General features: G+C 38.3%; 1 protein-coding gene across 1 annotated transcript in view; it reads right to left on the reverse strand.

Moving 5' to 3' along the window:
• The window catches only part of OR10R2 (olfactory receptor family 10 subfamily R member 2), a gene marked incomplete at its 3' end in the record, with an annotated part of 32322 nt that extends 17192 nt beyond the window's left edge, over window positions 1–15130 (reverse strand). The window contains 1 exon segment of the mRNA XM_081258083.1: window positions 14879–15130. Coding sequence (XP_081114209.1) covers window positions 14879–15062 — 184 coding nt within the window. The 5' untranslated portion in view covers window positions 15063–15130.
• Window positions 15131–15607: the final 477 nt, after the last annotated feature.

Here is a 15607-nt window from a genome sequence, read left to right on the forward strand (position 1 = left end):
CCAGAAGGTAGGCATAGAGGTAACTTATCTCAACATAATAAAGGCCATATATGACAAACCCACAGCCAACATCATTCTCAGTGGTGAAAAACTGAAACCATTTCCTCAAAAATAAGGAACAAGATGAGGATGCCCACTCTCACCACCCTTATTCAACATAGGTTTGGAAATTTTAGCCACAGCAATCAGAGAAGAAAAAGAAATAAAAGGAATCCAGATGGGAAAAGAAGAAATAAAGCTTTCTCTGTTTGTAGATGACATGATAATTTATATAAAGAATCCTAAAGATGCTTCCAGAAAACTACTAGGCTAATCAATGAATTTGGTAAAATAGCAGAATACAAAATTAATGCACAGAAATTTCTTGCATTCGTATACACTAATGATGAAAATCTGATACAGAAATTAAGGAGCCACTCCCATTTACCATTGCAACAAAAAGATTAAAATACCTAGGAATAAACCTACCTAAGGAGACAAAAGACCTGTTTGCAGAAAACTATAAGACCCTGATAAAAGAAAGCCAATATACTACAAACAGATGGAGAGATATACAATATATTTGGATTGGAAGAATGAACATTGAAAGATGAACATTGAAAGCCATTGAAAATGACTCTACTACCCAAAGCAATCTACAGATTCAGTGCAATCCCTATCAACTACAAATGGCATTTTTCACAGAACTGGAATAAAAAATTTCACAATTTGTAAGGAAACAGAAAAGACCCCGAAGAGCCAAAACAATCTTGAGAAAGAAAAGCGGAGCTGCATAAATCAGATTCCTGGACTTCAGACTATACTACAAACCTACAGCAATCAAAACAGTATGGTACTGGCACAAAATCAGAAATATAGATTAATGGAACAAGATAGAAAGTCCAGAGATAAACCTACAGACATACAGTCACCTTATCTTTGATAAAGGAGGCAAAAATATACAATGGAGAAAAGACAGCCTTTTCAATAACTGTAGCTGGGAAAACTGGACAGCTACAGTAAACAAATGAAATTAGAACACATCCTAACACCATACACAAAAATAAACTCAAAATGGATTAAAGACCTAAATGTAAGGCAGGATTCTGTAAAACTCTTAGAGGAAAACAGGAAGAACACTCGTTGACATAAATCACAGCAAGATCCTTTTTGAACCACCTCCCAGAGAAATGGAAATAAAAACAAAAATAAACAAATGAGACCTAATGAAACTTAAAAACTTTTGCACAGCAAAGGGCACCATAAAGAAGATGAAAAGACAACCCTCAAAATGGGAGAAAATATTTACAAACGAAGCAACTGACAAAGGATTAATCTCCAAAATATACAAGCAGCACATGCAGCTCAATATCCAAAAAACAAACAACCCAATCCAAAAATGGGCAGAATACCTAAATAGACCTTTCTCCAAAGAAGATATACAGATTGCCTACAAACACATGAAAGCATGCTCAACATCACTAATCATTTGAGAAATGCAAATCAAAACTACAATGAGAGGACGAAGGGAAGATGGAGGAATAGTAAGACACAGAGATCACCTTCCTCCCCACAGATACACCAGAAATACATCTACACATGGAACAACTCCTACAGAACACCTACTGTACGCTGACAGAAGATCTCAGACTTCCCAAAAGGCAAGAAAGTCCCCACGTACCTGGGTAGGGCAAAAGAAAAAAGAATAAACAGATGCAAAAAAATATGGATGGGACCTGCACCTGTGGGATGGAGCTGTGAAGGAGGAAAGGTTTCCACACACTAGGAAGCCCCTTCGCGGGTGGAGACTGCGTGTGGTGGAGGGGGAAAGCTTCAGAACTGCGGAGGAGAGCACAGCAACAGGGGTGCAGAGGGCAAAGCGGAGAGATTCCCACACAGAGGATCGGTGCCGACCAGCACTCACCAGCCCGAGAGGCTTGTCTGCTCACCCGCCGGGGCGGGCGGGGCTGGGAGCTGAGGCTCAGGCTTCGGTCGGATTGCAGAGAGAGGACTGGGGTTGGTGGCGTGAACATAGCCTGCAGGGGGTTAGTGCACCACGGCTAGCCAGGAGAGAGTCCGGGAAAAGGTCTGGACCTGCCAAAGAGGCAGGAGACTTTTTCTTCCTCTTTGTTTCCTTGTGCGTGAGGAGAGGGGATTAAGAACGGTGCTTAAAGGTGCTCCAGAGATGGGCATGAGCCGCGGCTAAAAGCGCGGACACCAGTGACGGGCATAAGATGCTAAGGCTGCTGCTGCCACCACCAAGAAGCCTGTTTGCTAGCACAGGTCACTATCCACAACCCCCTTCCGGGGAGTCTCTGCAGCCCGCCACTGCCAGGGTCCCGGAATCCAGGGACAACTTCCCCGAGAGAACGCACAGCGCGCCTCAGGCTGCTCAGGCCAGCCTCTGCCGCCGCAGGCTCTCCCTGCCCTCCGTACCCCTCCCTCCCCCTGGCCTGAGTGAGCCAGAGTCACCGAAGCAGCTGCTCCTTTAACCCCGTCCTGTCTGAGTGAAGAACAGATGCCCTCCAGCGACCTACATGCAGAGGCGGGGCCAAATCCAAGGCTGAGCCCCGGGAGCTGTGAGAACAAAGAAGAGAAATGGAAATCTCTTCCAGCAGCCTCAGAAGCAGCAGATTAAAGCTCCACAATCAACTTGATGAACGCTGCATCTGTGGAATACATGAATAGACAATGAATCATTCAAAATTGAGGAGATGGACTTTGAGAGCAAGATTTATTATTTTTTCCAGTTTTCCTCTTTTTGTTAGTGTGTATCTCTATGCTTCTGTGTGAGATTTTGTCTGCATAGATTTACTTCCACCATTTGTCCTAGGGCTCTATCAGTCCGTTTTGTTTGCTTGTTTGTTTGTTTTTAATTTTTTTTCTTAATAATAATTTTTTTATTTTTACAACTTTATTTTATTTTACTTATTTTATTTTACTTTATCTTCTTTCTTTCTTTCTTTCTTTCCTTCCTGCCTTCCCTCCTTTAGACAATGAATCATCCCAAATTAAGGAGGTGGACTTTGAGAGCAAGATTTATGATTTTTTCCCCTTTTCCTTTTTTTGTGAGTGTGTATGTGTATGCTTCTGTGTCAGATTTTATCTGTTTAGCTTTGCTTCCACTATTTGTCCTAGGGTTCTATCTGTATGTTTTATTTTTGTTTGTTTGTTTTATTTTAAATTTTTTTCTTAATAATTATTTTTTATTTTAATAACTTTATTTTATTATATATTACTTTATTTTATATAACTTTTGCTTCTTTCTTTCTTTCTTTTCTCAATCCTTCCCTCCTTCCTTCTTTCCTTCCACCCTCCCTCCCTCCCTCCCTCCCCCCCATTTCTTTCCTTCCTTCTTTCTTTCTTTCTTTCTACTTCTACTAATTCTTTCTTTCTACATTCTCTCCCTTTTATTTTGACCCATGTGGATGAAAGGCTCTTGGGACTGCAGCAAGGAGTCAGTGCTGTGCCTCTGAGGTGCGAGAGTTAACTTTAGGGCAGTGGTCCCCAAGAGACCTCACAGCTACACATAATATCAAACAGCGGAATTCTCCAGGAGATCTCCATCCAACACCAGCACCCAGATTCACTCAACGACGAGCAAGTTACAGTGTTGGACACACTATGCCAAACAACTAGCAAGACAGGAACACAAAGCCACCCATTAGCAGAGAGGCTGCCTAAAATCAAAATAAGTCCACAGACACCCCAAAACACACCACCAGACGTGGACCTGCCCACCAGAAAAACAAGATCCAGCCTCATCCACCAGAACACGGGCACTAGTCCCCTCCACCAGGAAACCTACACAACCCACTGAACCAACCTTAGCCACTGGGGACAGAAACGAAAAACAATGGGAACTACAAACCTGCAGACTGCAAACAGGAGACCCCAAACACAGTAAGGTAAGCAAAATGAGAAGACAGAAAAACACACAGCAGATGAAGGAGAAACATAAAAACCTTCCAGACCTAACAAATGAAGAGGAAATAGGCAGTCTACCTGAAAAAGAATTCAGAATAATGATAATAAAGATGATCCAAAATCTTGGAAATAAAATAGACAAAATGCAAGAAACGTTAAACAAGGAAATAGAAGAAAAAACATGAAACAAACAATGATGAACAACACATGAAATTAAAAATACTCTAGATGAGATCAATAGCAGAATATCTGAGACAGAAGAACAGATAAGTGAACTGGAAGATAAAAGAGTGGAAACAACTACTGCAGAGCAGAATAAAGAAAAAAGAATGAAAAGAACTGCGGACACTCCCAGAGACTTCTGGGACACCATTAAATGTGCCAACATTCGATTTATAGAGATTCCAGAAGAAGAATGCAAAAGGAAAGGAACTGAGAAAATATTTGAAGAGATTATAGATGAAAACTTCCCTAAAATGGGAAAGAAAATAGTTAATCAAGTCCAGGAAGCACAGAGAGTCCCATACAGGATAAATGCAAGGACAAATACACCAAGACACATATTAATCAAACTGTCAAAAATTAAACACAAAGAAAACACATTAAAAGCAGCAAGGGAAAAACAACAAATAACACACAAGGGAATCCCCGTCAGGTTAACAGCTGATCTCTCAGCAGAAACTCTACAAGCCAGAAGGGAGTGGCAGGACATAATTAAAGTGATGAAGGAGAAAAACCTGCAACCAAGACTACTCTACCCAGCAAGGATCTCATTCAGATGTGATGGAGAAATGAAAACCTTTACAGACAAGCAAAAGCTGAGAGAGTTCAGCACCACCAAACCAGGTTTACAACAAATGCTAAAGGAATTCCTTTAGGCAAGAAACACAAGAGAAGGAAAAGACCAACAATAATGACCACAAAAGAATTAAGAAAACAGGAATAGGAAAATATATATCAATAATTACCTTAAATGTAAATGGACTAAATACGCCGACCAAAAGACACAGATTAGCTAAATGGATACAAAAACAAGACCCATATATATGCTGTCTACAAAAGAAACACCTCACACCTAGAGACACATACAGACTGAAAGTAAGGAGATGGAAAATGTTGTTCCATGCAAAAGGAAACCAAAAAAAGCTGGAGTAGCAATTCTCATATCAGACAAAATAGACTTTAAAATAAAGACTATTAGAATAGACAAAGAAGGACACTACATAATGATAAAGGAATCGATCCGAGAATATATAACAACTGTAAATATTTATGCACCCAACATAGAAGCACCTCAATACATAAGGCAAATACTAACAGCCATAAAAGGGGAAATAGACAGTAACACATTCATAGTAGGGGAATTTAACACCCCACTTTCACCAATGGACAGATCATCCAAAATGAAAATAAATAAGGAAACACAAGCTTTAAATGATACATTAAAAAAGATGGACTAGGGCTTCCCTGGTGGCGCAGTGGTTGAGAGTCCGCCTGCCGATGCAGGGGACACGGGTTCGTGCCCCGGTCTGGGAAGATCCCACATGCTGCGGAGCAGTGGGCCCGTGAGCCATGGCCGCTGAGCCTGTGCGTCCAGAGCCTGTGCTCCGCAATGGGAGAGGCCACAACAGTGAGAGGCCCGCGTAAAGCAAAAAAAAAAAAAAAAAAAGATGGACTGAATTGATATTTATAGGACATTCCATCCAAAAAGAACAAAATACACATTTTTCTCAAGTGCTCATGGAACATTCTCCAGGATAGATCATATCTTGGGTCACAAATCAAGCCTTGGTAAATTTAAGAAAATTGAAATTGTATCAAGTATCTTTTCCAACCACAATGCTATGAGACTAGACATCAATTACAGGAAAAGATCTGTAAAAAATACAAACACATGGAGGCTAAACAATACACTAGTCAATAACGAAGTGATCACTGAAGAAATCAAAGAGGAAATAAAAAAATACCTAGAAAAAAATGACAATGGAGACACGACGACCCAAAACCTATGGGACGCAGCAAAAGCAGTTCTAAGGGGGAAGTTTATAGCAATACAATCCCACCTTAAGAAACAGGAAACATTTCGAGTAAACAACCTGACCCTGCACCTAAAGCAATGAGAGAAATAAGAACAAAAATCCCCCAAAGTTAGCAGAAGGAAAGAAATCATAAAGATCAGATCAGAAATAAATGAAAAAGAAATGAAGGAAACGATAGCAAAGATCAACCAAACTACAAGCTGGTTCTTTGAGAAGATAAACAAAATTGACAAACCATTAGCCAGACTCATCAAGAAAAGAAGGGAGAAGTCTCAAATCAATAGAATTAGAAATGAAAAAGGAGAAGTAACAAATGACACTGCAGAAATACAAAAGATCATGAGAGATTACTATAAGCAACACTATGCCAATAAAATGGACAACCTGGAAGAAATGGACAAATTCTTAGAAATGCACAACCTGCCAAGACTGACTCAGGAAGAAATAGAAAATATGAATAGACCAATCACAAGCACTGAAATTGAAACTGTGATTAAAAACCTTCCATCAAACAAAAGCCCAGGACCAGAAGCCTTCACAGGCGAATTCTATCAAACATTTAGAGAAGAGCTAACACCCATCCTTCTTCCAAACAATATCAGAGGAAGGAACACTCCCAAACTCATTCTACGAGGCCACCATCACCTTGATACCAAAACCAGGCAAGGATGTCACAAAGAAAGAAAACTACAGGCCAACATCACTGATGAACATAGGTGCAAAAATACTCAACAAAATACTAGCAAACAGAATCCAACAGCACATTAAAAGGATCATACACCATGATCAAGTGGGGTTTATTCCAGGAATGCAAGGATTCTTCAATATACGCAAATCAATCAATGTGATACACCATATTAACAAGTTGAAGGAGAAAAACCATATGATCATCTCAATAGATGCAGAGAAAGTTTTCGACAAAATTCAACACCCATTTATGATAAAAACCCTGCAGAAAGTAGGCATAGAGGGAACTTTCCTCAACATCATAAAGGCCATATATGACAAACCCACAGCCAACATTGTCCTCAATGGTGAAAAACTGAAACCATTTCCACTAAGATCAGGAACAAGACAAGGCTGCCCACTCTCACCACTCTTATTCAACCTCGTTTTGGAAGTTTTAGCCACAGCCATCAGAGAAAAGAAGGAAATAAAAGGAATCCAAATTGGAAAAGAAGAAGTAAAGCTGTCACTGTTTGCAGATGACATGATACTATACATAGAGAATCCTAAAGATGCTACCGAAAAACTACTAGAGCTAATCAATGAATTTGGTACAGTAGCAGGATACAAAATTAATGCACAGAAATCTCTGGCATTCCTGTACACTAATGATGAAAAATCTGAAACTGAAATCAAGAAAACACTCCCATTTACCATTGCAACAAAAAGAATAAAATATCTAGGAATAAACCTACCTAAGGAGACAAAAGACCTGTATGCAGAAAATTATAAGACACTGATGAAAGAAGTTAAAGATGATACAAATAGATGGAGCGGTACACCATGCTCCAGGATTGGAAGAATCAATATTGTGAAAATGACTGTACTACCCAAAGCAATCTACAGATTCAATGCAATCCCTATCAAACTACCACTGGCATTTTTCACAGAACTAGAACTAAAAATTTCAAAATTTGTTTGGAAAAACAAAAGACCCCGAATAGCCAAAGCAATCTTGAGAACGAAAAACGGAGCTGGAGGAATCAGGCTCCCTGAATTCAGACTATACTACAAAGCTACAGTAATTAAGACAGTGTGGTACTGGCATAAAAACAGAAAGATAGATCAGTGGGTCAGGATAGAAAGCCCAGAGATAAACCCACGCACATATGGCCAACTTATCTTTGATAAAGGAGGCAGGAATGTACAGTGGAGAAAGGACAGCCTCTTCAATAAGTGGTGCTGGGAAAACTGGACAGGGACATGTAAAAGTTTGAGATTAGATCATTCCCTAACACCATACACAAAAATAAGCTCAAAATGGATTAAAGACTTAAATGTAAGGCCAGAAACTATCAAACTCTTTGAGGAAAACATAGGTAGAACACTCTATGACATAAATCACAGCAAGATCCTTTTGGACCCACCTCCTAGAGAAATGGAAATAAAAACAAAGATAAACAAATGGGACCTAATGAAACTTCAAAGCTTTTGCACAGCAAAGGAAACCATAAACAAGACCAAGAGACAACCCTCAGAATGGGAGAAAATATTTGCAAATGAAGCAACTGACAAAGGATTAATCTCCAAAATTTACAAGAAGCTCATGCAGCTCAATAGCAAAAAAACAAACAACCCAATCCAAAAATGGGCAGAAGACTTAAATAGGCATTTCTCCAAAGAAGATATACAGACTGCCAACAAACACATGAAAGAATGTTCAACATCATTAATCATTAGAGAAATGCAAATCAAAACTACAATGAGATATCATCTCACACCAGTCAGAATGGCCATCATCAAGAAATCTAGAAACAATAAATGCTGGAGAGGGTTTGAAGAAAAGGGAACACTCTTGCACTGCTGGTGGGAATGTGAATTGGTACAGCCACTATGGAGAACAGTATGAAGGTTCCCTAAAAAACTACAAATAGAACTACCATATGACCCAACAATCCCACTACTAGGCATATACCCTGAGAAAATCATAATTCAAAAAGAGACATGTACCACAATGTTCATTGCAGCTCTATTCACAATAGCCTGGAGATGGAAACAACCTAAGTGTCCATCATCAGATGAATGGATAAAGAAGATGTGGCACATATATACAATGGAATATTACTCAGCCATAAAAAGAAATGAAACTGAGTTATTTGTAATGAGGTGGATGGACCTAGAGTCTGTCATACAGAGTGAAGTTAGTCAGAAAGAGAAAGACAAATACCGTATGCTAACACATATATACGGAATTTAAAAAGAACAATGTCATGAAGAACCTAGGGGTAAAACAGGAATAAAGACACAGACCTACTTGAGAATGGACTTGAGGATATGGGGAAGGGGAAGGGTAAGTTGTGACCAAGCGAAAGAGAGGCATGGACATACATACACTACCAAACGTAAGGTAGATAGATAGTGGGAAGCAGCCGCAGAGCACAGGGAGATCAGCTCGGTGCTTTGTTACCGCCTGGAGGGGTGGGATGTGGAGGGTGGGAGGGAGGGAGATGCATGAGGGAAGGGATGTGGGAACAGATGTATATGTATGACTGATTCACTTTGTTATAAAACAGAAACTAATTTAAAAAATACCTAGAAACAAAGGGCAGTGGAGACACGAAGACGCAAAACCTATGGGATGCAGCAAGAGCACTTCGAAGAAGGACGTTTATAGCAATACAATTCCACCTTAAGAAACAGGAAACATCTCAAATAATCAATCTAAACTTGCACCTATAGCAATTAGAGATAGAAGGAAAAAAAAAAACTCCAAAGTTAGCTGAAGGAAAGAAATCATAAAAATTAGATCACAAATAAATGAAAAAGAAATGAAGGAAACGATAGCAAAGATCAATAAAACTAAAAGCTGGTTCTTTGAGAACATAAACAAAATTGATAAACAATTAGCCAGATTCATCAATTAAAAAAGGGAGAAGACTCAAATCAATAGAATTAGAAGTGAAAAAGGAGAATTAACAAATGACACTGCAGAAATACAAAAGATCATGAGAGATTACTACAAGCAACCATATGCCAATAAAATGGACAACCTGGAAGAAATGGACAAATTCTTAGAAATGCACAACCTGCCAAGAATGAATCAGGAAGAAATAGAAAATATGAACAGACCTATCACAAGCACTGAAAGTGAGACTGTGATTAAAAATTTTCCAACAAAAAAAGCCCAGGACCTGATGGCTTCACAGGAGAATTCTATCAAACATTTAGAGAAGAGCTAACACCCACCCTTCTCAAACTCTTCCAAAATATAGCAGAGGGAGGAACACTCCCAACGTCATTCCACGAGGCCACCATCACCTTGATACCAAAAACAGACAAGGATGTCACAAAGAAAGAAAACTACAGGCCAATATCACTGATGAACATAGATGCAAAAATCCTCAACAAAATACTAGCAAACAGAATCCAACAGCACATTAAAAGGACCGTACACCATGATCAAGTGGGGTTTATTCCAGGAATGCAAGGATTCTTCAATATACGCAAATCAATCAATGTGATACTCCATATTAACAAATTGAAGAAAAAAAACCATATGATCATCTCAATATATGCAGAGAAAGCTTTCGACAAAATTCAACACCGATTTATGATAAAAAGCCTACAGGAAGTAGGCATAGAGGGAACGTTCCTCAACATAATAAAGGCCATATATGACAAACCCACAGCCAACATCGTCCTCAATGGTGAAAAACTGAAAGCATTTCCACTAAGATCAGGAACATGACAAGGTTGCCCACTCTCACCACTGTTATTCAACATAGTTTTGGAAGCTTTAGCCACAGCAATCAGAGAAGAAAAGGAAATAAAAGGAATCCAAAGTGGAAAAGAAGAAGTAAAGCTGTCACTGTTTGCAGATGACATGATACTATACATAGAGAATCCTAAAGATACTACCAGAAAACTACTAGAGATAATCAATGAACTTGGTAAAGTAGCAGGATACAAAATTAATGCACAGAAATCTCTGGCATTCCTATACACTAATGATGAAAAATCTGAAAGTGAAATCAAGAAAACCCTCCCATTTACCATTACAACAAAAAGAATAATATATCTAGGAAAAAACCTATCTAAGGAGACAAAAGACCTGTATGCAGAAAACTGTAAGAGACTGATGAAAGAAATTAAAGATGATACAAATAGATGGAGAGATATACCATGCTCCTGGATTGGAAGAATCAACATTGTGAAAATGACTCTACTATCCAAAGCAATCTACAGATTCAGTGTAATCCCTATCAAATTACCACTTGCATTTTTCACAGAACTAGAAAAAAATTTCACAAATTGTATGGAAACACAAAAGACCCCGAATAACCAAAGCAATCTTGAGAACAAAAAACGGAGCTGGAGGAATCAGGCTCCCTGACTTCAGACTATATTACCAAGCTACAGTAATCAAGACAGTGTCGTACTGGCACAAAAACAGAAAGATAGCTCAATGGAACAGGATAGAAAGCCCAGAGATAAACCCACGCACATATGGTCAACTTATCTTTGATAAAGGAGGCAGGAATGTACAGTGGAGAATGGACAGCCTCTTCAATAAGTGGTGCTGGGAAAACTGGACAGGTACATATAATTGTATGAAATTAGATCATTCCCTAACACCCTACACAAAAATGAGCTTAAAATGGATTAAAGACCTAAATGTAAGGCCAGAAACTATCAAACTCTTAGAGGAAAACATAGGCAGAACACTCTATGACATAAACCACAGCAAGATCGTTTTGGACCCACCTCCTAGAAAAATGGAAATAAAAACAAAAATAAACAAATGGGACCTAATGAAACTACAAAGGTTTTGCATAGCACAGGAAACCATAAACAAGACCAAAAGACAACCCTCAGAATGGGAGAAAATATTTGCAAATGAAGCAACTGACAAAGGATTAATCTCCAAAATTTACAAGAAGCTCATGCAGCTCAATAAATAAAAAACAAACAATCCAATCCAAAAATGGGCAGAATACCTAAATAGGCATTTCTCCAAAGAAGACATACAGACTGCCAACAAACACATGAAAGAATATTCAACATCATTAATCATTAAAGAAATGCAAATCAAAACTACAATGAGATATCATCTCTCACCAGTCAGAATGGTCATCATCAAATAATCTAGAAACAATAAATGCTGGAGAGGGTGTGAAGAAAAGAGAACACTCTTGCACTGCTGGCGGGACTGTGAATTGGTACAGCCACTATGGAGAACAATATGGAGGTTCCTTAGAAAACAACAAATAGAACTACCGTATGATCCCGCAATCCCACTACTAGGCATATACCCTGAGAAAACCATAATTCAAAAAGAGACATGTACCAAAATGTTCATTTCAGCTCTAGTTACAATAGCCCAAAGATGGAAAAAACCTAAGTGTCCATCATCAGATGAATGGATAAAGAAGATGTGGCACATATATACAATGGAATATTACTCAGCCATAAGAAAAAACAAAATTGAGCTATTTGTAATGAGGTCGATAGACCTAGAGTTTGTCATACAGAGTGAAGTAAGTCAGAAAGAGAAAGACAAATACCGTATGCTAACACATACATATGGAATTTAAGGGAAAAAAACAATGTCATGAAGAATCTAGGGGTAATACAGGAATAAAGACACAGACCTACTAGAGAATGGACTTGAGGATATGGGGAGGGAGAAGGGTAAGCTGTGGCAAAGCGAGAGAGGCATGGACATATATTCACTACCAAACATAAAATAGAAAGCTAGTGGGATGCAGCTGCATAGCACAGGGTGATCAGCTTGGTGCTTTGTGACCACCTAGAGGGATGGGATAGGGAGGGTGGGTGGGAGGGAGACGCAAGAGGGAAGAGATATGGGAACATATGTATATGTATAATTGATTCACTATGTTATAAAGCAGAAACTAACACAGCATTGTAAAGCAATTATACTCCAATAAAGATGTGAAAAAAAACTACATAAGTTATCATCTCACACCATTCAGAATGGCCCTCATCAAAAAATCTAAAAAAAATAAATGCTGGAGATGGTGTGGAGAAAAGGGAGCCCTCTCGCACTGTTGGTGGGAATGTAAATTGATACAGCCACTATAGAGAACAGTATGGAGGTTCCTTAAAAAACTAAATTAGTACTTTCATCTGACTCAGGAATCCCGCTACTGGTCATATACCCTGAGAAAATCATAATTCAAAAAGAGTCATTTACCGCAACGTTCATTGCAACACTATTTACAGTAGCCAGGACATGGAAGCAACCTAAATGTCCATTGACAACTGAATGGATAAAGAAAATGTGGCTCATACATACAATGGAATATTACTCAGCCATAAAAAGAAATGAAATTGAGTTATTTGTATTGAGGTGGATGGACCTAGAGTTTGTCATACAGAGTAAAGTAAGTCAGAAAGAGAAAAACAAATACCGTATGCTAACACATATATATATGAATCTAAAAAAAAAGAAAAAATTTCTGAAGAACCTAGGAGTAGGACAGGAATAAAGACGCAGACATAGAGAATGAACTTGAGAACCTGGGGAAGGATATGGGTATCCTTCGACGAAGTGAGTGAGTGGCATTGACATATATACACTACCAAATATAAAAGAGGTATCTAGTGGGAAGGAGCCACATAGCACAGGGAGATCAGCTGCGTGCTTTGTGACCACCTGGAGGGGTGGAATAGGGAGTGGAGAGGGAGACACAAGAGGGAGGGAATATGGGGATATATGTATACATATAGCTAATTCACTTTGTTATACAGCAGAAACTAACACAACATTGTAAAACAATTATACTCCAATACAGATGTTAAAAATGCCTTAATTATTTAACTAGTAAGAATAAAAATTATATAAAAAGACTTAATCCAAAATTGAAAACAGGCAGCCAAGAATAGAAATATAAGTAGTAATTTTAAAATATGAGAGCTTTATTGATTATTTTATACACTTTTATTTGAAAATCTAAGTAAAATTTCAAAGGAGGATACAGTTACATTTTACCTTGAAAATGGAGGTCACACATGAAATATGAATGTCAGTTTTATTCATTAAGCTTTAAAAAGAACACTGAAAGAACTCCTCTGGCAGTCCACTTAAAAGTCTGTGCTTCCACTGCAGGGGGTGTAGGTTCGATCCCTGATGGAGGAATAGATCCCCGCATTCTTGTGGCGTCACCAAAATTAATTTATTAATTAATTAAAACAAAAAGAATATTGGTAATCAGCAGCAAGTATAAAGGACTGCACACAAGAAGGTGAGGTGTCTGAAATCCAGTCACTTGAGTAATGGGAAAGGATCAGATTATCATTGTAACTGTCTTAAACATCTGTGAACCAAGATTATACCTACTGTATGACACAAGAGACAGAAAGTACTAAGATCGCAAAGAGGGAAATATCAGCTTAAATGAGGGGAAATAGTAGTGAGAAATGATAACAGCAAGAATGTATATTTTGTGAAGTTACTGGTAGTCAGTGCAGGCTTGGAAATACTGATGAAGAAATTTCTGTATGGGTGAATGGTAGGACAAGATGACCACTGAAGGAACGTTGAAGGAAAACTAAATAATTCCAGCCACACATTTTAGGCAAAGGGAAATCAGGTCTGGTGTCCTATAAGAGTTTGTAGAGGAATCAAGCACTAATTCTAAGACCGTAGCTGTAATTCTAAGGCAAATTAATTTTCATGAAGACAGAGTCCTTCTCTCTCTTATACTAGGTAGTCAGATGAGAAATTTGAAACTGGGAGCCACTCTTCTTAATAAATTCAGTGTGGAAAGCCATGTAGACATCTTCAGCCTGCATTGGGACTGGATAGTTATTATTTTTTTCATGAAGTTCTGTAGCATATCTTCTTTGTTATATCAGGAGTGGTTCAAATGAGTGGTCAGAAAAGACATCCAGAAATATCATTTTTGGAGAATATGAAAGAAATAGAAGGTCCTTGCAGAGATGTACAAAGTCTTAATTGATATAATGAGTCTCGAGTTCTGTCCAGCTTTGCATTTTACTCATGCTTACTTTCATCTTATCCATTAGATACAAACAAAAACCATGTGGAGCAAAAACTATACTATCCCTATATTCTATATTTTAAACTTAGATTTAAAGAACAACCATAGTTTTTTTAGTCATGACTTAAATAGTTTTCTAATTGCTAGTACAGTAGCATTTTTCTCCATCATGTCTTAGATTGATAAGCATCTTGGGGAGGATGACAATTGTTTAGAAGGTCTCAGAGGTAGAAAGGATACATATAAAGAAGTACATGGGTGTGTGGAGACTGTGATCCAAGCAGATGACTGAGATGATTGTAATGTTTCCACTCAAGATGATCAAATAGAAGCAGAGAAAGACCACAAAGAGGACAAACGGCAATTCCCCAAGGCTGGAAAAACCCAGCAGGAGGAATTCAGTAACACAGGAGAAATTGGCCATGGAGAGTTGATCCCACGGAATAAAGTCAATATGATCAATTTCAGAGACCTTTAGAAGTGAGAAGTCAAGGGAATTTACCCTTCATAAAGTAGCCAGTCTCATATGGAAGAGAAACAACAGGCATGGGAGAAAAAAAAAAGGATTGTAAACTAAGCAAAATTTATCCTAAATTAATATGCACCCACAGTGCTATTTTTCTGCCTATGATTTTAGCACTGAATTTGGGGACAACTGTTCATATGAAATGTACAGACATTTGCTCAAAGAAAGCCTGTTCTTCAGGCCCCTTCCTTGCAGACTTATATAGTCTCTGCTTAATGTTTTGGTAATTTAATCCTCAAAAAAGCCTTTCTCTACATTAATTATGATTTTAAGTGGTCATAGTTTTATCCACATTATTGATACATATATTTCACAAGCAATACCACCAATGTCTGAAGATCTACGTTCCACCTGCTTTTAATACTTTCTTCATCTAGGTCAATAACCATTGATTTGTCTTTGTGCTGCTTGTCCTTAAAGAACAGAATTCTCTTTTTTTACTA

Source organism: Mesoplodon bidens (assembly GCF_964165515.1).
Source record: "Mesoplodon bidens genome assembly, chromosome: 2".
Lineage (NCBI taxonomy): Eukaryota > Metazoa > Chordata > Mammalia > Artiodactyla > Ziphiidae > Mesoplodon > Mesoplodon bidens.